Source organism: Neofelis nebulosa, chromosome 6 (genome assembly GCF_028018385.1).
Source record: "Neofelis nebulosa isolate mNeoNeb1 chromosome 6, mNeoNeb1.pri, whole genome shotgun sequence".
Lineage (NCBI taxonomy): Eukaryota > Metazoa > Chordata > Mammalia > Carnivora > Felidae > Neofelis > Neofelis nebulosa.
The window spans coordinates 25,875,438-25,899,191 of record NC_080787.1 but is presented as its reverse complement, the minus strand read 5'-3'; the positions used below and the strand labels follow the sequence as shown (position 1 = coordinate 25,899,191).

At 38.0% G+C, this 23,754-nt stretch overlaps 1 protein-coding gene across 3 annotated transcripts in view; it reads right to left on the bottom strand.

Moving 5' to 3' along the window:
• F13A1 (coagulation factor XIII A chain) overlaps positions 1–23,754 on the bottom strand; it is a 250,016-nt gene that overhangs the window by 187,196 nt on the left and 39,066 nt on the right. For all 3 annotated transcript variants that reach the window (XM_058733106.1, XM_058733108.1, XM_058733107.1), the window contains exon 4: positions 15,346–15,597. In XM_058733106.1, the coding sequence (XP_058589089.1) occupies positions 15,346–15,597 (252 nt within the window). The remainder of the gene's footprint in view (positions 1–15,345; positions 15,598–23,754) is intronic.

Sequence of the window (23,754 nt, the reverse complement as noted above, 5' to 3'; positions counted from 1 at the left end):
CAAAGAACTTGTCTGAAAATGCTGCCTGGAGCCTACTGTGTAAATGCAGGTGTTTTGTAAAATAATCTTGAAACTATATATTGACACATGTTTGGTCGGATTGCATCAGGTTTAATTTGTTTTGTTTTTCATTTGAAAATGACTTTAGCATTGATTCATTCCATGATTACCACATTCTTCCATTAAGAGATGTAAATCAGTGCAGTAATACTTCAGAAGTCTTAAAGAGTATGAACTTTGGGGTTAGGCGGCTTCTTTGTTTCTTCTCTGTCCATCCGTGTCAGTTAAGATATTTGTTTCTAAGAAATCCTTTGATGTTTTAAGCCAGAAATTAGTTTCATAAAGCTATTTTTGGGTATAGTTTGTGTGAAGGAAAAATATTTAGCTTTGGTAATAACTTTTCCAAGCTGACCCCGCTCTAGCAAGATATTTTTCAGTGCTTTTATTTTATTAGATTATGTATTTTTTCTGAAATATTTGTAATAATTAACTTTTTTTGGTATTTGTTCCATATGAAAGGTAGTTGGTCTGTAATTAAATTGCAAATCTAAAACCACTGTTAGTTTTGTAATTCAAAGTATAGGTAATTTTGTCCTAGTACATCATCATTCCACCTGCTGCTATAGCTGGGATCCCATTGATCTTCTAGCTACCATTCATTTCCTCACAGTTCACAGATGAAGAATGTGAAATTCAGTGAATGCAGTTACTAATCTTATCGGGGGGGATGAATCTCATTTCACCAAAGTTAAATTGTATTTGCACTAAAATGATGATACAAGTTGATGGCACTCTCTGGAGTTGGAAGAACTCCTCACTTAAGACTCCAAAGTGGCTTATTCAGCTAAATTATAGGTGACTACTCTTCACTTTGTTCACCCACTGGGGAATGTGATTTTTTTTTAATGTTGAAAGGTGGACATTCTAACTGCTGTCAAATATCTCTGTTTTAGGAAGACATAACAAGAAAATTTAAAAAAAAATATATGAAGGGAGATACTGCTTATCTTTTCCCATATTTTTGTATTTATTCTTTTATGGCCTTCAAACACATTTTTGGAGATTTGCTTTCACCATGATTTTTCATCAACAAATATTATTAAGATATTTTTTTTTCTATTTCTACTAGTCCCTGCAATACTATGAAGTGTTTCAATCAGAGCATACTATGATAGTCAGAAATCTAATTCCATTATAATAAAATATCAAATAAAAGGAATTTATAAAAAAATTAATTTAAGTTGAAAATATCCTTAATAGCTCATAATGCATTTTCTCTTTAAAAACTACGTTTTCAACTTCCGTTCACTGAAAAGAACTGGAAGAAACAACCATTGCAGTAGCGGTGAGCCTCTTGAGCCTAGATTATGGTCTCTAAGTATCATTCTTTTCTCTCCCCTCTCCTTACTAGAAAGTACCCAGGTTCCTTAAGAGACATGACTCATAACAAATCTGGGTCAAGAATTTACAAGACCATTTTGAAATACTTCCTCCTACCAGAAAATAAAGAGGCTATTAAAGATTCTAAGAGTCACGACAAGGAATCAGAAATAAATTTGAAGGGGCATTCACTGTCCGAAAAGAAGACAATTCGAATATGAAAAAGAAGTCACTGCAAAGGATTAAAACACAAAAAAATTAAATATTCATAAATTTATAGTAATTTAAACAAATCCATTGGTTATCTTTGCAGGGTGCTAAAAACCAACTCATTATTCTGATAACTTAGAAAGAAGGAAAGAGACACATATCTAGACTTCTTATATGAAAACTACCTCAAGGCAACAAAGTAAGTGATGCTAATAAATGCAGAAGGAATGGTAAGATTAGAATATCACCATTTTTGCAATCGCTAATGAAATAATGAATCTAGGCTTTGTTAAATGGCTAGTAGGGAACTTCATAATGGATGGATAAGATTGACAAAACCTAATCCTATTGATAAATCTAAATATCACTAAAAAAGTGACAACCAATCATTATGTATCTCCTGATGGGATGGATGCCCTGAGAAGCATACAGCATGACTTACATAGTATTCTTGCTCTACCTCCCCAACCCCCGCCCCTGCCACAAAAAGAAAATGTTTCTCTTTAAGATAAATTTGATTGAGTCTCAGATCAAGCTAACTGCTTAACAGAAAATACAGGGGCTACAGAAATGTTACATGACATCAGGAGATAGCCTAAGATGTGGCAAAATCTTGATAATCATTGAATCTGGGAGATATATAAATAGATATTCACTGTACTATTCTATTTTTGAGCTTGTTTGAAAACTTTAATAATAAAAATAAATCTTGCCAGAGGGCATAAAAGAAAACTTGAATAAATAAGAAAAAAATTTCAAAATGTTTCTAATTCCTGTAAAGATTCAATATTGTAAAGATATAAATTCTACTCAAATTAGTTGATATAGTCAATGAAAACCCAACCAAAATTCTACTCAGATTTTTTGAGAATTCCGCATTTTAAAAGTTCACCTAAAAAGGCAATGTGAAAAAATAGTCAAAAAATAAAATGTTGAAAATGAAGAAATATTGAGGAACTTTTCTCACTTTGGCTTTAATTTATCCATTTTGGTATCCATGCTCTTTGCCATGTAACCAGTCATCCTATCTAAAGGTAGAACATCTCCCTTTTTAAAATATTTATTTATTTATGTATTTATTTATTTATGTATTTATTTATTTATATTAATTTTTTAACATTTATTTACTTTTGAGAGACAGAGCATGTATTGGGGAGGGGCAGAAAGAGAGGAAGACACAAAATCTGAAGCAAGCTCCAGGGTCTGAGCTGTCATCACAGACCCTGATGTGGGGCTCAAACCCATGAACAGTGAGATCATGACCTGACCTGAAGTCAGACGCTTAGCCGACTGAGCCACTCAGCTGCCATTAGAACACCCCCCTTTGGACCTTGGAGGTTACTTTGGCTAAAGGGTGTTAGTTAGTCGAAGTGATGCAGGCAGGGGTTTGAAATGTGCTTGCACACTTGACCATACGCTCTTGCATTTCTGCCATCATCATGAGAAAAAAACTGTCCTAGCAAGCCCACTAGTCACAGAAGGATGAGGGACATATGGAGCAGAACATCTATATAGCTGTGTGGTGAGGAGTGGGACCTTTCTGGCTATTCTCATCTGAAGCAGAGCTGGCCAGTTCAGCCCAGCTCAACCACAGACAAGTCCCGGATCCATGAGAGAAAATGCTTGTTGTTATAGACATTTTCTGGTCTACATTTAAAACTTATTGCAATCTTTTTTTCTTTTAAGTCGATTTTATTTATTTTGAGACAGAGAGAGCACACGTGTGTACACGAGTGGGGGGGGGGCAGAGAGACAGGGAGAGAGAGAGAATCCCAAGCAGGCTCTGCTCTGTCAGTATGGAGCTCCACGCAGGGCTCATAAACCATGAGATCATGACCTGAGCCAAAACCAAGAGTAGGATGGCTAAACATCTGAGCCACCCAGGTGCCTCTTTCTGGTTTTTTCTTATATAACAGTCATATATATATATATATATATATATATATATATATGTGTGTGTGTGTGTGTATGTGTGTGTGTATATATATATATATATATAGAGAGAGAGAGAGAGAGAGAGAGTAATACAAAGAGTAATTTGGCTGTATCTAGGCAAATTTATTTTCTTTAATCTTATATATACACACACATATATATACATACATATATATATAGCATCACTATGCATTACTATGATTACTAAAGCAAAGTTAGAATGGAAACTGATTTTGACCCAGTAATAGAAAAACATATGCATAGAGCTAGATGTATATTAGATCTTAGTAGATGATAAACATGGCATTAAAATCAACAGGTAATGATACATCTGATCAATAAATGATATTTTGACAACTGGCTATTCCTGTGGGAAAAAAATTTCAGTAAGACCTTTTTTCGAACTAATAGAAAATTTGTCGATAGATTTAAAAGATTCATGTACATCTCTTCCTGCCATCCCTTAACTCACCTAAATTGTCCCAGATATGAACAGGTCCAGAAATGCAATACTCAATCAATAAATGTATTTTAATAAGTTCAACTTCACTAATAATTAGAGATATACGAACTAAACCATGAGATGTCAATGTAATACCATATTTTGCCTATAATATTAGCAAATATTAAAACAATTGATAACACCTGGTGTCGATGAAGGTATGAAGACAAGGATATTCTCTTGTACTAGGGCTTTATTATAAACTACAGCAGTCTTTTTAAAGAGTCATTTGGCTGTATCTAGGCAAATTTATTTTTTTTAATTTTTTTTAACATTTATTTATTTTTGAGACAGAGGGAGACAGAGCATGAACAGGGGAGGGGCAGAGAGAGAGGGAGACACAGAATCTGAAACAGGCTCCAGGCTCTGCGCTGTCAGCACAGAGCCTGATGCGGGACTCGAACTCACAGACCGCGAGATCATGACCTAAGCCGAAAGTCGGCTGCTTAACCGACTGAGCCACCCAAGCGCCCCATCTAGGCAAATTTAAAATGTGAATTGATTTTGACCAAGCAACGACATTTCTATGTATTTATTCTACAGAAATACATTTGTTTAACATCTATGTGAAACATTCAATACAGCATGGTATGCTATAGTGAAAATAGGAAGCAATCTAAATATTTGTAAGCAGGAGACCAAATCAATTATGGTACAACCACACCCAATGCTTATTAAAAAGAATATGTATGTACTGATATAGAAAATTCTCCAAGATATGTTATGCAAGGAAGTAAAATATAGAGTAACTTGCACAAACAATTCCACTTGTGTTTTAGAAAAATCCAAACTCTATAGAAATATATACTTATAGCAAAGTATCCAGACAATACACACAGTTAAAGTTGGGTTTTCTGTGGAGGTTCTCAAGGATCAGAGAGTAGGTGAAAAGGAAAGTTAATGTTTTACCATATATATGACTACATGTATATATTTGAAAAGGGTAATGTATTCAATTAATTGTCAATTAAAATTAAATCCACTCAAAAATGCATCAAATGCATGGAAATACACCAAAGTGTTTGTGATATGTAGATCTCTGAGTTCCTTTTATGCTTTCATTATTTTAATTTCTATAAGGCTTTAATCATCAGAAAAGAGTTAGTTTTGAAACCTAAAAATTTTTTTTTTAAGTTTGGGGTGCCTGGGTGGCTAAGTTGCTTGAGCATCTAACTTTGGCTCAGGTCATTATCTTGCGGTTTGTGAGTTCAAGCCGTACTTTGGGCTTGCTGTTGTCAGTGCAGAGCCTGCTTTGGATCCTCTGTCCCCTCCCCCCACCCCTCCTGCTCACACTTTCAAAAATAAACATTTAAAGAAAGTTTTTAAAAAGTTAGTTTTAAATGTTGCATTTAAGTGAAGCTATATAATAAGAGGTTAAGATCAACTTTCAAGTACCAATTTTTCTTCTTATTAAATACCATCATATAACCATACTTTTTCCTCCTTTAAGTGTCCCTGCACCCTTTTCTTCCCAGCACAAGCTAGATTAAGGCTTGTTTGCTCAGTTTCCTGTGGATGCTGTAGTTAACATCCATTCATATGGAGATTATTCTGTGATTTAGTTATTAAATGAAAATGTATGTTTTTAGTATTTACCATGTGCTAGGAACTTTCTGAGTGTGGTATAGAAACCAATGAACTCATTAAAACTCATAATGTCTCTGAGAGGAAAGCATCATTTTACAGGTGAGGAAACTAAGGAAGAGTAAGTGAAGTATCTTTCCCAGGACCATAGTGCTGGTAAGAAGTGAAGTCAGGAATACTAAGCTGTCTCCCAGGTAGACTGTGACTCTTGGGTCCAAGGCATCAGGTCTCTGTATCCCCAGCACAGAGTGCCTGGGAATGTGGCACAATGAATATGTCCTGTAAGATTGAGAGGTGGGGACAGATATCTGGAGCTTAGAGAGTGAGAGAAGAAGAAAGTGAAGGATTTAGTTTTGGGCTTTGGGTTATTATTGATGAGCACTTATAAATTTAAATGGCAAACTATGAATAAGGAGGAGTTCTGAGCTCAAGATTAGGCTACCCTTTTCCTTCCAGCAGGTGAATTAAATCTCACCTCACAACCGGAAGGCATAATCATGAATCCACAACAAGGCAAGGAAGTCAAGTGGGAAGCCTTGATTTTAATTTTAAATTTATTTATGATTTTAAAAGAAGATTGAAGGTGGAAAGCGGTGCTTTCTTTCCCCCATTTTTATTCAGATCTGTCACTTTAAAATATAGTTGTCCAAAGCTAGGATAAAAAAAAAAATTACATCACCATGGAAACTCCAAAAAACTCCCTATGTTTGATAGGCTAACAAAAATAGGAAAACTTAATCATTTGTCTCTGGAGATTTCTGTTGTTGGTTTTGGGGGGAGTTATATTTACTTTTTTAAAGAAATTTTAATATGCTTTAGAGGCATAGGAGGTTTTACCAGATCCTGGGGTGAAAATTGGTTCTCCACCTTAGTAAAATAGAGAATGCTACTAAAAGTAAAAACAGTGACAAATAACTCACTATTCTAGAAACGCATCAGTTTGAACTGTTAGAAAGCACACATGTGTGTGTATGTTTGTATATAAGTGTAGGGATTAGAGCTATATCTCCCAGGTAGGAGGAGGTAGGTCTAAATAGCTTGTAGAGTTAGCAGCAGCACCAAGGACTTACTGACAACCTCTTGATCCTAAGTGACCTCTGGCAAATAAAACTCAAGAAGAAAACAGATTCCACATGGTGTCATTGGTGAATGTGGCATGATACCTCCATCTGCCTTACCCATAGCTCCGCCACCAGAACAGACCATCAACATGCTTTGTAAATAACTTTCCAGGGTGACTAATGTGAAGCAAGTAGTAAAGAAGAATGATCTCATTTATTTTACTATTCCTTTGATGGGAATAATGGAGCAATTAAAAAAAAAAAACAAATACTGTGGGCTGAGAAATTTTGGTATTCATTTATAGGGCTGATTTCAGGTCCCCTTGGAAATTACCACTCACCTCCCCATACCCAAAAAAAGTAGGAATTTATCACAAACAGGTAAAAATGAATGCTAAGCCTATTGATTTTAGTATCTGTGTAACTTCTTTGGGAGAAGGAGGGCTATTCATCACTGCCTGAGCTGAAAATTTCCTTTTGCTTATTTACATGCTATTTTAAAGTTTAAGCAAGTCCCATTTCCAAAGTCATTAAAGTCAAGCTCCACAAAGCGAACTCACGGATCAAAGAAAACTACAGTGCCAGGAATGCTATCATACAAGTTCTCTCCCAAAAGACTACCTACAGCTTAAATCAGAGTTTGGTTTTGTTTCTGATCCTTCAGAAGAAATAATAGCTCAGTCCCTTCAAAAGGGCAAAATGTGTCACCTTTTTAGAGAAGAGAGTAATTTTAAGTGAGGGGATTAGGAATAACTTTTACTTGCCTCCTCTTTCTATAAAAGCTGAGCATCACTGAAGGAAGAGGGAAGCCATATTGGGTGAGGGTAATCACTCTTCAAGGGACTGGCTTCATCTGCAGAGCAAATGTGACTCTGGGTTGGTGTCATCATGATACCTTTTCCATCTCAAAGTAGATCAGAAGGGGTGGTGAACTCCAGCAGGCTCTGCGCTCTATAGGCATGTTAAGGAATCACTTCCCGTCAGGAAATAGTAAATCACATGAAAGAACAGCATTTCCAGAGCCTGTGCTTTTGTTTTTCTTCCCGGGGAAGGCTCCAAAGCCACTGTCTTCCTAAAATGATTCAATATAGACAATTTCAAGGCCTGCCTTTGTACCCATTAAGTCTGGAATAAAAAGAATCCATGAAACACAGGCAAGTAGTTCCTCAACAATTGGGTCCATTTTGTTCCTTGCAAATATGTTGCATTACATTACAGCTCAGACCAGCTTGGGAAGTTTACTTGATTTGTGCTAATTTGCTAGTTTTGCTGGTTAAGGACTTTTCAGGGTACTTAAATATCTTCAGAAGGTAGACTATTATTCATAAAGCAGTTCTACAAAGAAAATGTCAGAGTTTTGTTACTTAGCACATATCCTCAAAGGGAGTCTATGCCCTTGTTGGCATGCTTACTTTTTTTTTTTTTTTTGCAAAGAAAACTGTCGTTTGATCTTATAGCTATCAACCTGGTTTTATTTTTATTTATTTATTTATTTATTTATTTATTTATTTATTTATTTTTCACAGCAGGACTTTCCAGTGTTGAGCATCATAGAAGCTTCCCAGCTGGCACTTACTTCTTGTTACACAAGATGGGATACCAATGGTTCTGGTTTTCAAAATAAAAGAGCTTATCCTGACCGCATCAGAATATCCAAGTTTTAGCCCCAAGTGTGTTTCCTAATTTTCTACAGGACCTTGAGAAATTTATCTAACGCCACAGAGTCTATTTTCTCTCTTGAAATGTGAGGCCATAATTCTCTTCCTTATTCCCAGAGTGGTTGTTATCAATTCAATTCAGCACACATTCATTGAGCATGAACTTGGTGCCTGGCACCATGCTGGGCTGAATGAGAGAAGAATCCTATTTTCTTTGCTACACGAGGCAGAGAGACACTGGCTTTGAAGAGTAGAAACAACTATGCACAGAAAGACTGGCAGATGTGTGTGATTCTGGATTAGACCCTCTTGACTCTGCTCCTTCCAGAAGCATCTCATAAACACCTTTGGACCTTGATTCCGGAGTCATCTGAATGTCAGCATAAAAAATGTCTACTGCAAATTCCCCTCTGACCACAATGCCATACCGAGTAATACTCACTTGGTGGAGAAAGGATGAATAAGCCTCCGATGTTTCAGACACTTGAAAGAGTGATTTATGCTATTTTATTAAATAGAGGTTTTGAATAAATAAAGGCTTAATATTTTCACATAAGCTTTAATAAAACTTCATAAGGAGTCAATTAAGCAACTATCTGATTGCTATTTGATGCAAATACTATTGAAGAGGCTGGGGAGGGCACAAAGATAAGCTACTGACCCGTCTCTTCCCATTTTCCGACTAGGCCAAGTGCCCCATTATATGATTTGTTGTGCCATGACTTATTTTAGTGTTTTTTCACAATTGTAATTCATGTTTATTAGTAATTCATTTGTGAAATCTTTGTGGAAGCTCTATAAGGTCAAAGATTGTCATCTTTTTCACTGCCATATTCCCACTGCCTAATTCAACATTGACCCTTAATATTTGTGGATGAATAATTAATATTGTTGTGCTACCCATGAGTACTTCTGTTGTCATGGGGAGAAAAATATACCATCAATATTTGTGGATTGATGGATAATGGCTCTAGTCTGAGGGCATAAATTCTGAGACCCTGAGCACAAGGGACTCCAAATAAAGGGGTGTTGCTCTTTCTTATTCCAGGAATACCAGATCTGGTCCATTACTACATTCTGTACTGAAGGGTCTAAAAGACCATGTATAATTACAAAGTATATAGTGTAAAAAGGAATGTCATAATAAAATAGAAGCTGGTCATATTTATTTACTGTGTGTTAAACATATCCAGATATTAGAAACTTATTGATATCTTTACACCAAATTTAATTTATTTCTTTGTTTAAAGGAAAATAGAAAAGTCATATTGAATAAAAGGTCAGAAATACCAGATGCTAATTTGGTGTCAGATGCTAAGAGAGAGAGAGAGAGAAACATACATACACTTTGCCCACAAATTCACTCCCACACACACCATATATGTTTTTGACTTTCTTCAAGATGGTAAGGTGTGAGATTACATTTACAACTTATCTGAAGGTAGGTTCAGTGAACCTAAAAAAGCATTTAGTTAGAATTATTATATCAATGCAGTAAACTTTTATTAAACATTAGGTATGTACCAGGCACTATGCTAGGTGCTGGGATACAAGGTTGAATGAGGGAAGGGAAAATCAGCAGTGGGGAATGTGGGGAGAAACAAGTTACTAAAAGAAGGCTCACTGGAAATGATTGGTGTCCAACCAAACAGAGCAATCAAATACTGACCCTGAGTACTAAGAACAGGTATGGCACACCTAAATCTTTTAGAACACACTATGTGGCACTAATGCTAGACTACCAATCTGGAACACCCTGAATTTAAATAAGGAAATACATTCCATTATCCAGAGCTCTTGAGCAATTAGAAAAATAAGATGAGTTCACAATAAATGCCCAACTCATTCCTGCTGCCTTTGTGAGTACAGTTTTCTCTCCAACAGCCTGGAGAAGGGTTCCCTCATGGAATGGATCTGAAGCCTGGTTACCACTATTAAATTAAAAAAAAAAAAAAACAACTGACCAATAACTCTCCCTGCATCCGCCCCTGCCCTCACTAGTGTGGTATTGCTATCGATCCCCATTAATGATTTAGTGATTAAGGAGAATAAATTGCCTATGAATGCAAAGCAAGCTGAAAGGCCCCCAGGAACCCAGCTGAACATTCTTTTATCAGTAAGTACTGTATGTGCCTGTAATTTTCAACCCAGTGTCCTAAGCCACCTTGGGACGTCACTTCCACATCAAATGTGCTGTGTTTTCAGCATCTTGCTCACCATGCTCTATTTTGTCAACTTCTGATTTCCTCTTTTCTTATCTTTTCCACTTAGGCAATGGCTCACTTTTTACCTACTACCCAATTACCAGACAATATTTCTGTGAGTCCCTTGTTGTGAATTAGCACATGCAAGCACAGAACTGGTTGGTTGTCAGGTTACAGTGCATTTGGTTGTGCGTGAGGTCCATCACTGGATTCCTTTTTTGGATTTTATGCCTCCACTTCCAGGCTGGGAAAACCACCCAGAGAGTGACGTGAGGAGGTGACGTCTTTCTCCCATTCCATAAAAATTCCCTTGGAGACCTCTGTGAGTATTAATATAAGAATGTAAAAGGGTATTATTTTAAAAACTGGCACCAGAATTTTTCTGGAGGGAATGGTCTTGGGAAAGTGTGTAGTCCCCAAAAGTCTCATTGTTGGTGGAGCCCAAACAACAAAATTTAAAAAGCCTGCTGAACCGCTCTACATGAGAGAAGAAAGACAATCTGCTCCCAAGAGAGGATGCAAGAGGAATTTGGAAACAAGGAGGAATGGGAGGCGAAAGAGAAGAGGCAGGCGAGGAGAGACTGGGATTGGGTTTGGGGAGGAGTTGATGAAATTTTACGCGGAGTAAGTATACTCTCTTACATTTTGTCATTACTGTTTTGTGATTGGTCTGTAAACCCATGGTTCCTTGCCCAGCAGCACGAGCATCCCTTGGGAATTGGTTAGAAATGCAATTCTCAGGCCCCACCAGACATACTCAATCTGTGGGTACTGGGCAGAAATGCTTTGACACGCCCTCCAGGCCATTCCAATGGGCTCCAAGTTTGAGAAGCAGTCAGTCTTCCCTCCTCTCATCCTCCACACCAAACTGCAGGCAATGTGTAGACACACAAATGTTCTATGTGACCTTTTTTGATGTTTCAGAGGCAGCACAGATGTTGGCACTGGGAGAAATCAGATTCTGGGAGGTGGAGATACCAACAAGGATATCCCCAAGTAATTTGCAGACATGTTTGGACATTCACAGGCCAAGGAACTAAGGCAACTGTGGTGGTTTTCCCTGTGTTCTGGGGAGCAGGGAGGACCCACCTGTCTTGTCCCTGGAATAAGCCCGCTTCTCACCTCCAAACTCTCAGACTTTCTCTATCAAGCCTCCAATGCTCCCCTCCTTGCTTTTGGTTCTCAGCAGATGACTTTGCTTTTCACATTGCCAGGAAAAACAGAATCACAAAATGTGAACAACCTCATCCTCCTTCCACTGAATCTAGAAAAGTGGCACACTTCACCCATCTTCCACGTTGTTCTTGTCACAGTGGAGGATGGACAGCTCTACCTATCAAGGGCTCTTCACCTGTTCCCTGGCTCCTACCCATTCAAGGATTTCATTCCTTAAGTCAGTGCTTCTCAACCTTGGCTTTAAAAATCACCTGCAGGGGCACCTGGGTGGCTCAGTTGATTAAGCATCCGACTCTTGATTTCGGCCCAAGTCATGATTTCATAGTTTGTGAGATCAAACCCCACATTGTGCTCTGTGCTGACAGGATGGAGCTTTCTTGGAATTCTCTCTCTTCCCCTCTCTCTCTCTGACCCTCCCCGCTTCATGCTCATTCTCAGTCTTTCTCAAAATAAGAAAATAAACTTAAAAAAATTAAAAATCACTTGCAGACTTTTTCAAAAACCCTAAAGCCCATGCTATGTGCAGACCAACCAGGAAGTCTGAGACATCTTCGGGTGATTCCAATATGCAGCCAAGGTTGTGGATCACTATCCTCTCTCTGGGCAGTAAACTCATCTTTTCCTGATTTGTCTCCATCTCCAGAAAATTGTGTCTACTCTATGCTTAAAACAATTCTTCATTGACCTTCATATCCTACCTCTGTTTTGCAGAGAGTTTTGCAGAAAATGGCAACACCTGTTATCTCCACTTTCTTACCTCCCATTATACTGTAGCCAGCACCCATCTCTCTGGCTTCTGTCCCCATCACTGTGGTAAAGAAATCTTTCCAAGTTCCCCAGCGACTTCCATATTTCCACAATGTATAGCCACTTTCTGTCCTTATCCTATTTAACTCATCAGCCGTATTCCAAAGAACCAATTACTGTTTTCTTGAATTATTCAATCATCCTGCTCTGTGACACCAGGCTCTTCTGATTTCCTTTAACCCCCTGGCTACTCCTTCTTGGTCTCCTTCTCCTTTGTCTAGACTCTAATTGTGGATGATACTAAATCCATGTTTGTTCTTTCTTTAAATTTCCCTGCTAGCTCCTGATAGTGTCCATATTTACATACCAACCTCACTCATTTCCTTAGAGCTCTAGATTCACTTATTCAAGTGCCTACTTGATGTTTTCACTTAGATATTCCACAGATATCACAAAATTAACATTTCTAAATATAATTCCTAGTTTCATCCCTAGATCTTCCTCTCCACTTCCCTCAGTCTTCCCAGCTCTGAAAATGGCACCACCACCAACCTAGCTGGTCATATACCAGCCACCTAGAGCTATTTTGGACTTCTCCCTTTCCTTTACCTCTCATGATAACCCTTCTGCAATTTCTGTTCTAAATCTAAAGTAGATCTTCAACCCATCCCTTCCTCTTCATCTCCACTGCCACCACCATAGTCCAGTCCATCCATCATCATCTTTGTCCTGGGTCACAGCTTCCAAATTGATCTGTCTAGTTTTATTCTCACCTGCCTCAAATCAGTGATACCTAGGGAAAGTCCCTCTGCTCCTTTTCTGTAATGCAGCATCGAGTTCTGGAGCTACATTATCTCTGGACTAGGTGACTCCTTCTGAACAGGGAAACCTGGAAGTTGCTCACCAGGGATACAACTGAAGACCAAGGCAGTGATCAGGCAGTAGAAAGTTATTAGACTCTACACCTCCTGAATAATTCTCCTATAAACTCAATACATCAGGCATATGACTAACCCTTTTTATCTCTGGAAAACTGGCAACATAAGTTGAAATGCATGTAAATACGTACCCTCTGATACACAGGTGTTATAATCCAGAAAATCTGCAAACATACCAAATTTGGGGTAAATCGTATCATTTTATAAACCCCTTAGGGTGCTGGATAGTTACATGAAGTTATATGATTTTCTTTTCGTAATGCAAAGAAAGTCAATATCAAATTCCTAGTTTATTTGTTTTACAAATATGAAGTTTTCAAATGCAATTTTTGTTTTTACAATTGGCCATCTCCCACATACTCCTCCATTTCAGTCTCCTTTGCTAATTCCTTGCCTATTAGACACCCCCAAATGCTGGTGTCCTTTAGGGCTAGATGCTATATCTTCTTTCCTCCCTGTATTTCCTCCCTATGTTCAGATTTACATCTCCCAGATTTGCATCTCTGATTCTCATCTTCAGATTCACATATTGAAATACCTACTTGCCATTTCTGCTCAGGCATCTACAGTTATGTCCAACTCAACATTTTCAAAATCTTAGTTTGTCTCTACAACCTCACTCCCCTCATCTCTATAAATAGCACCGCATCCCTTCCATCACAGAATGTTTTATATCTGGTTGACTAGATTACTGTAAATAAGAGTGCACCTTTGAATGGCACATGGCCCCAGTAACATCTCCTATTACCATCAACCTTGGACATCTGTCTCATAGATAGGATTATCAGGGACAAGATGATGGGGGTGGTGAGCAGGGAGTATAGGATTAGTTCAGTGCCATCTGCCAACGACACTGGAACTGAGAATTCAAAGAAAAGGGCAGTAGGATCCAGATTTATGTTATATACGAGTAGACAACATTGCTGTTCACTTATTATCTACCCGTAAATGCAGCTCAACCCTTATTCAAATGTAACTCTCACAAACAATGGTCATTCAAAATCAGCAAAAAATGTAGACTTATTTGGGAAGACATTGGAGAGCAATACACATGAAGTAAGATAATGTGATAATCTGTCCTATATCAGCTTTTATAAGTTTCACTACCTTATTTCTTAAGATCTAAAAGTGCACTTTCTCCCCTTAATGCTGTTGCAATGTTTGCTTTTGCCTCTGGAACTGAAAATCAGCTCCATACCAAATATGAAGCAGGGGGCAGATACAGAAGGGCAGAGATGGTCATGGGGGGAAAATACTGTGTGTAACTAAGTTTTTAAATGGAATTGGGAGAAATCCTTGGACTTTGACCTATTTTATTTGAATATAACTGGATTAAGCTTCTGTAACAGACAGAAAGGAATACTCCAAATAGTAGTAGAGATTAAGTTGTATTATATTAAACTAAAGTTACATGTTTGTACATCCAAAGTTATGGCTTATGAAATCTGCACCCACTCTTAATATATACAAATTTATGGGATTCTTTTAACATTCAGGCTTTCTGTTCTTAAATTAGGAAGAGAGAGAAGTTAGTTTTACTATAGGCAAGATCAACTTTATCCTATTTTTCTGAAGCCAGATTACATAGATCCTAAGAGTTTTGAAAGTCAAAATCAATAAGCCTATTTTGTTTACAGAGTAATAGCATATACACAGAAGTGACACCATCGACACATCACTCCACAATTTAACTAATTGTGCAACTTCAGGCACTCCTCAATTATGTCCTGGAATAAATGTGTAGCAGCATTAACTTCATATACACAGGTTTTGTCCTTATATACATTAAGGACAAATTTCATAGTTTTTTCTGTCTTTCAACAATGCGAAACTGTGTGTATAGCAAAGGGACATATCTTGTAGAATAATTCTGCTATCCTTCCAAAAAGAGATATACTGGAAAAACACGAACTATTTTTTTTATGAGAAAAATGCTTGCCCCTTCCTTACCTTCACACCAAGGATTGAAGAGAATGTACGTGTCTGTTTCTGGGTTTCGGCTGGTGCGGAGAATGCCGTAGGGGGTCCAGACAGCAACATACATGCGGAATTTCCCCACAATGCACTCTGGAGAAGACTGGATGGACAGCCGGACAGACCTGTCCTCTCTCATGACAACTTTGGCCCCCCACTTGCCTTTCTGCAGCTGTGAGACGACAGGAACTGGGATGTAGGTTCCCTTGTTCTCCTGAGGGTAGCGACCTGTGGGAAGAAGCATTGAGATGATTTCACAAACCATTTTTGTTCTGACTCTGTCATCTTATGGCTGAAGGCTAAAATAATTAATTAGACTTGAAATCATAAGACTTGGGTATGAATTTCATTTCTGCTACCAAGTTGCTATGTGATGTTAGTTGATTTTCTGAACTTCTTTGACGCTCTGATTTGTCATGTCTAGATAAAAAAAAAGAATAATGATAATTACAGGAATTTTTGCTCGTTGGCTAGTTGATGAATTCAAATAAGATGTAGCAATAGTAATTTGGGATGCAAAAACATAACAGAGCTTATAGGGTACTGTGAAGTTACCATTGCCTAAAATGCTGCCCTCTAAAAAGTCAGAATTGCTATTTTAGGGAGATAGGCAAATGTTTTTGGGTTTATTCTCAATACAATTTGTTATATTACCTATAACAGGATTATATTTATAGGTTGCACATGTAGCCATTTTCACATTCAAATGAAACATGTGTTTATTGCCAGTCTCATTAGTGATTTAGGCTTATGTCATGGGCAAGAATTCAGGCTCCAGAGGCAAATTGTCTAGATTTGACTCTTGGCTCTGCCACTTCCTTACCCTGGCAATTTCTGGCAAGTTACTTGGCCTTTACAAATCCCTATTTCCTTCTCTGTTTCTTCATTGGTACATGAGGAGAACAATATTACCTAAGGATGAAATAAAATAATGCATGTATGATGCTTTGCCCATAATTTCTCATGCATAACCAATCTCAGCTGTTACTTAAATAGAAAACTAAGATCCCCAAAAGCAAGGGAATTAAAAGCAAAAATGAACTATTGGGAACTCATGAAGATAAAAAGCTTCTGCACAGCAAAGGAAACAATCAACAAAACTAAAAGGCAACCAATGGAATGGGAAAAGATATTTGCAAATGACATATCAGACAAAGGGCTAGTATCCAAAATATATAAAGAGCTCACCAAACTCCACACCCGAAAAGCAAATAACCCAGTGAAGAAATGGGCAGAAGACATGAACAGACACTTCTCTATAGAAGACATCCAGATGGCCAACAGGCACATGAAAAGATGCTCAACGTCTCTCCTCATCAGGGAAATACAAATCAAAACCACACTCAAATATCACCTCATGCCAGTCAGAGTGGCTAAAATGAACAAATTAGGAGACTCTAGATGCTGGAGAGGATGTGGAGAAACAGGAACCCTCTTGCACTGTTGGTGGGAATGCAAACTGATGTAGCTGCTCTGGAAAGCAGTGTGGAGGTTCCTCAAAAAATTAAAAATAGAGCAATAGCACTGCTAGGAATTTACCCAAGGGATACAGGAGTGCTGATGCATAGGGGCACTTGTACCCCAATGTTTATAGCAGCACTCTCAACAATAGCCAAATTATGGAAAGAGCCTAAATGTCCATCAACTGATGAATGGATAAAGAAATTGTGGTTTATATACACAATGGAATACTACGTGGCAAGGGGAAAGAATGAAATATGACCTTTTGTAGCAACATGGTTGGAACTGGAGAGTGTGATGCTAAGTGAAATAAGTCATACAGAGAAAGACAGATACCATATGTTTTCACTCTTATGTAGATCCTGAGAAACTTAACAGAAGTCCATGGGGGAGGGGAAGGAAAAAAAAAAGAGGTTAGAGAGGAAGAGAGCCAAAGCATAAGAGACTCTTAAAAACTGAGAACAAACTGAGGGTTGATGGAGGGTGGGAAGGAGGGGAGGGTGGGTGATGGGTATTGAGGAGGGCACCTTTAGGGATGAGCACTGGGTGTTGTATGGAAACCAATTTGACAATAAATTTTATATTAAAAAATAAATAGAAGACTAAGCATCGGGGCATTTTACCGTATTTTGAGGCTCATCACACTTTATATATAAGTTACCTCAGCATAAATGTTATTTCTCTTTATTGCTGTCATTTTAGACCAAATTGTTATTTCATGGTGTTAACCTCAAAATTAAATTTCACCATGGGCTCCTGAAAAACATGGAGGTGACAGCATTTTTTAGCTTTTTAGCTTATAGTTTAATTTATAGTTTAGTTTACAAGATAATCAAACATATAGATATTTTAAACTAGAGCAAATCTTTCATTTACAAACTTTTCCAAAATGTGTTAGATATATAATTCTTCATGACTTGAAGAAAAATACAAATCAGGCTACTAAGTCTGTAATTTTTTTTTGATTGCAAGCAGAAGAATCTTTAAGAGAAAAACCTATTTACTTTACTTTATAGAAAACATGCAGAGGATTCTACATTAAAATGAACAAAACCAACGCTTCATTTGGGCCTCTCCAGCTACTGAGGTCTTAAAGGATTCTTTGGTAGGCATATTGTCATAGACAGAGCATTCTAAGGAGGAGGTTGCATAAGTTAATTGCAGTGTAATTTTGTGAGATACTTAATCTTAATGAAAATAATATTCTACCCAGTGCAAGCCAGGGAGAAAGATTAGAACCCCAGTGCTTTGCTATGTGTTAGGGGTTATCAGTTAATCACCACTCAGGATGGATATTATCATAAATTCAATAAAGTCTTAAACATGGTTTGCTGCCAAGATGTAACAGTGTCGAGGTGGTGTTCTTGGGAATATATGGAGCTTAGTCTATGGGAATCCTGCTCATAAATCCTGCCAGAGCTGCTTGTTCCAAAGGCACCTCCAACTCTGTATTTCCTGGGTAGGTTCCTCTTTGTGCCTGCTCAAACTGGGGTGGTGGGGAGGCTGAGGCTGCCCTTTTCTCTGAAGGCGTTGTTGCTCCCTAGAGACCCCATCACTACTGAAGAGCAAACATCAAACACAATTTCACCAGCTAAGTGGAACCATAATTCATTCATTACAGGGGCTCCTGGAAGCTGTTGTCACTAAATACTGGCTTGGATTTAGAATACACAGTATCAAATACCATACAAGCTCACTAAAAATAAATGTTCAGAGATAAAATCTATATGACAATGACAGACTTAAGTTTTGTAAAAACAAACAAACAAACAAACGAAAATGATAAAAGGAACTTTAAAATGTATTACGTAAGAATGCTCCTTTAGGAGTATAGCAACGAAGTAGGAGAATGTCTCTGAAGCCATGTACTGTGTGCTGTGAGCCTCAACTTTGCACTAACACCCACTTCTGTTAGGAACATTGAAATAACTAAGACGATCACTATTTCCATTATTACACTTGAAATTATGATTTTGAAGACTCATATTAATTTTTTAAGGTTTATTTTATTTTGAGAGAGACAGAGAGTGCATGTGAGTAGGGGAGGGACAGAGAGAGAGAGAGAGAATCCCAAGCAGGCTATGCACGGTCAGCACAGAGCACAATGAAAGGCTCAAACTCATGAACCACGAGACCATGACTCCAGCTGAAATCAAGAGTTGGATGCTTAACCCACTGAGCCACCCAGGTGCCCTAAGACTCATATTAAATTTTACTTATCAAATTCACGGCATAAAAAAAAAGTAAAGAAAAAGAGGAGCCATGTTTATTCTTCCTGGCTTTGAATGCAGTCACAACCTAATGTAAAGACTAATTTGTTTGAACATTTTTCATTCATGCAACCATATCCCCTACCATGTGCTAGACATTATTCTCAGTACTAGGAATACAACAGTGAACCAAACAGACTCCTTTGCTCTTAGAGCTTGTAGTCTATGGAAAAAGCCAACGTGCTGTTTATTATATGCCTGTTACTGCTTTATTCCTTATATCAAACTATGAGAAGGAAATTATGATCATCATCCTAACTTGACAAATCAAGAAACAGGGCCATTAAGCAATCTGTCCAGGTGATGTGGCTGGCAAGTAGCAGGCTGAGATCTGAACTCAACCAGTCTGGCTTTAAAGCCTGGGAGTTTAATCACTAAGCTGTATGGCAGTTGTATGTGTAGAAAATGTTTTGGAGCTGGTGAGAACTATGTTCAGATTCTGACACCACAATTCACTATAGACATCCCTTTGGGCCAATTGCTTAATTGTGAGCCTCCACCTCCTTGTCTCTGCAGTTCTGGAAATGGAAAAAAAAAAGATTTTACAACATAGTGAAAGCTTTACGCTTGGCGCACGGTAGGGGGTGGCTCAGGAGACATTTATTGTTTGTGTTTAAATATAACAGCTACTGGAGAGTAAAGCTAGAAAGAAGAAGAGGTGATTCCCACCCTCCTTCCCTGTCTAGTTCTAAATGTGAAGAAATGTGAATGTTCCAGGGAATGCCAGTTATTTTTGTGGAGGGAAGTGTTGTGGCCAAGAGGAGAGCAATGCAGCTGGCTTAGACCCTGGCTGTGTGATCATGTCTCTCATTTGTTCTGTAAAATGGGATAACAGTGGTCATCGTTTGTGATGGGGAAGGCAGCTCAATAAATGGCAGCTATTGTTATACTTTCCCCCATTGCCTCAGGCTTTCTTATTCCTATAAGTGATCCTTCCTTTGCTCCAGGAGCAGGAAGCCAGGATTGGGTTCATGGACAGTCAACCTATAGAACCCAAATCTACTTTCAAAGGCCAGTTCATTCCTGAGTAAAATACATTGAGCTGAGTAATTTTTCTGTCAGGGGAATACATACAGCTCACTCTCACAATCAATTAAAAAAAAGTAGCATCATTCATTATTAACCAAAAAGCCTTAATAATTCCAGAATCATCATATAAGAATCACCTGAACCCTGTCCCTCACTTCTAACTCGTGATTTTCCAAATCATTTATGGTCACTGTCATCTTCATTCATTCATGCCTTGATCAGGAGCTGGCAAGCGATGGTCTACAGGTCAAAGGTAGCTTATGGCCTATTTGTATAAATAAAGTTTCACTGTCACACTCTCACTCATTTGAGTATTAGTGTGCTAAAACAGTAGAGTAGGGTAGCTGTGACAGGGACCATATGGTCTGCAATGCCTGAAATATTTACTATCTGGCCTTTACAGTAAATGGTTGCCAACCTGTGACTTAGAGAATTTTACATTTTATTTATTTAAGGAGTGATTTATTATAGACACTCAGCGTCTAATACTGGGATCTAAGAAGAAAAAAATATCACCTAGTTTTTCCTTCCAAAGAGAAATATATCACTAAACCAATAATAAGCATCTGAACTACTATTAGGTCAACATTTAGTTTCCTTAACACCTCCTAGTTAAATTCCTCACAGTCTTATAGGGTGCTGAAGACATAGGAAGCTGGTTGTGATTTTTTATTGATTTCACTAGACATAGCTAAAGTCCAATTTTATTACTGTACCAGTTGTTTAGAGTTGTTAAGGCAGTTCATATAATGATGAAAATAAAGTAACAGGAAAGAAGGTTTATTTCCTGGGGTCCTTTCCTGTGAGGGAATTTTTGCAGATGGGAAACTGAGGCTCTATGAGGTTGTCACTTGGAAGACATCCATATAACTAGGCAGAGGTAGACATGGGGCTCAGACCAAGATATTTGCACCATTAAACCCATTCTCTTTTCTCTGCATCACGTCACCTACATGTAGCTAAGGGGGAGGATACTGAAGGTCTTACAAAATAATAATAATAGCAATGTATCACTATTGCTCATCAGTTGTGACAAATGTACCATATTAATGTACCACGTGAATACAAAGGAAAACTAGATGCAGGGTTTATAAGAACTCTCTGTACTATCCTCATAGTTTTTCTTTAATCCCAAGAGTATTCTAAAATAAACTGCTTAAAAACAAAGATGAAAGAAAGATAAGAATAAATTGGAACATCTGAAGAGATATGAGGTCAAAGGACAGTGAAGGAATATGCCACGGTGTAGAGAAGGGACGTGAGACCGAAACATGGATCCAAGGGCTTAACAACCAACTGATCATTAGAAAGAAGACCTGCTTGCAAAGAGGGGCTGCAGGCTATAATGGATTTGAGTCAGTGGTGTTAGCGACTGAAAGACAAAGGGTAAACAATACTGCTGATACGGTCAGGCCAGGTGGCACCGGACCAGTGTATGGAAGCAAACCTGGAACAGGTAGTGAGTACATTCATCCCAAAGGAAGGAAAAAAGAGCCCAGATTCACAGACGTTTTCCTATTCACTGTATGGGAGAGCTGATTATTAATGTGAGACCTGACATGTCAATAGTACCGCAGGGTCTTGTCGGCTGCTCTATACAACATGTTTAATTCTAAATGTAATGATTTCAATGACAGCTCTGGGGGAGAATTTTCTATGATTGAGTTGTGAGTGAGGAAGTTGTGACAGAGTAGTATTTCATTTCACTAAATAGCCCTTCTCACCCCCAGGAGGTAGCATGTTTAAGAGACCACAATCAGGCTACAATCCGGAACACCCATCCATCAACATCCATGACTGCCCATCAACTATCCTTGGATAAATCTGGATGTGAACCTCAGCCTTACACAGGTGATCACCATGCACATTTGTTGAAAGTGTGTAATGCTCAGAGAGTTGGTTCCCACACCCCTCCAAATTGTGACTTCTCTGTTGAAAAATACCTGAGCAAGAAAAATAGAAGTGGAAATAAAATATCACAGACACTATTCTAATTTTTCTTTTAATAACATAATCTTTGGAATTGGACTACCCAACCATGAAAAATACAATTACCAATTGCATTTTTTCACACTTACCTAAAATTGGTGCCATCTTCCCAAATGATCTAGAAATTAACACATGCTCTTAGTTTAAGTGCTTGTTTTCATTTGTAAATTGTTTTTGAGGCCACAGCAATACTATTTGTAAGGCAAAATTCACTTGGACCATATGTCTAGATTTAAATGTCCCTGTGGATTCTTTAACCTCACTCTCTCCTTACATATACATGAGTGAACACAGAGAGATGCACCTAACTTAACACCCCCATTCTGAAGCCAGGAGGAAGAGGGTGAACATATTTAGCTCCTTAAGATTTCATTTTTTACTAACGTTGGCTTGTTGGTTCTGAGTTTTTTGCATGGATTTGTCATATTTGTGTTATTCACATAAAAGACAAAGAGAAATCCACCTCCAGCTCAGACTCAGTCCTATGTGCCCTTGGGGAAAATTTGCTCTCAACTAGTCATTGCACAGACCAGAGAACCCTCTTCATGCAAAGCGCTGCATAGGGAAAATTCCAAGGAGGAACAAGTTGCATTTTAGAAATTCATTTTTTAGTAAGTTAATGGTGTGGAATATTTTATATTGAAACACAATGTAATATGTGGTAATTAGATTCCCAGGTAGTCCAGGAAGGCCACTAATCAGCATATAGTATGGTCAGTATGGTTGAAAATTATTGCTAATAGAATTATTCTGATTTCACTTTGCTCAGATCTAGAACCGGGAAGAACATAATCAGCCAGGAGGAGGAGTAGGCACCTTTCACTGAAGAAGACATGCCTGTCAGATATTTGCCCTTGACGCTCTGAAATGAAGCTCATATCTCAGGACACCCCTGTTTCTCTCATCTCTTGGGAAGCTCATCTGTGAGTCAAGTGACCATAGTTGTGCTCCATCTATGCTAGACTTAGTAGTAGCAAATAGTAAGACACTTCTGGTCGTTCAAGGCTTAATTAATCACCTGAAAACCCCAGAAAAACCTTTTTCTTCATATTCACTTAGATATCTATTTTTCTTATGCAACTAAAATATTATCTTACTTGTCTTTAAAGCTCCCATAGAATGCCACAATGCCATGCACCAAATAGGTGCCCAATAAATGTCCCTGGGACTGAATTGAACATTTTCACAAATGTCAGGTCCCATTAAGGACATCACAGAGACTTTAGAAGCTCTGGAATGAGACTCCTGTAGCAAGCCAGGTGTCAATTTCAAGCATCCTTCACAAAAAATAAAAATTTCTAGTCCAAAACCTTTTCCTTCAAAGGGTGTTTTCCATTCACATACAAATATGTTTTAAGCTGAGCTCTGACTCCACCTAACTGCAGACTTTCTTTAATAGTGAATTCTTAGAAGAGGATCATCTCCAGGGAACATATGAATATATCATGTCTCCAGCTGGGAAGGTAAATTTCATGATGTTAATTCATTTTTCCATTTGATTCATTTGTTTTTCCCAAGACACACCTTTCATGCTCAAAATAATCAATCTATTTCCAAATGGGCACTGGAAGTGTTGCTGTGGCAACATGGTGTATGTGGCAGAGCTGGAAGCAAGAATACAGTAGACTTGCAGAGG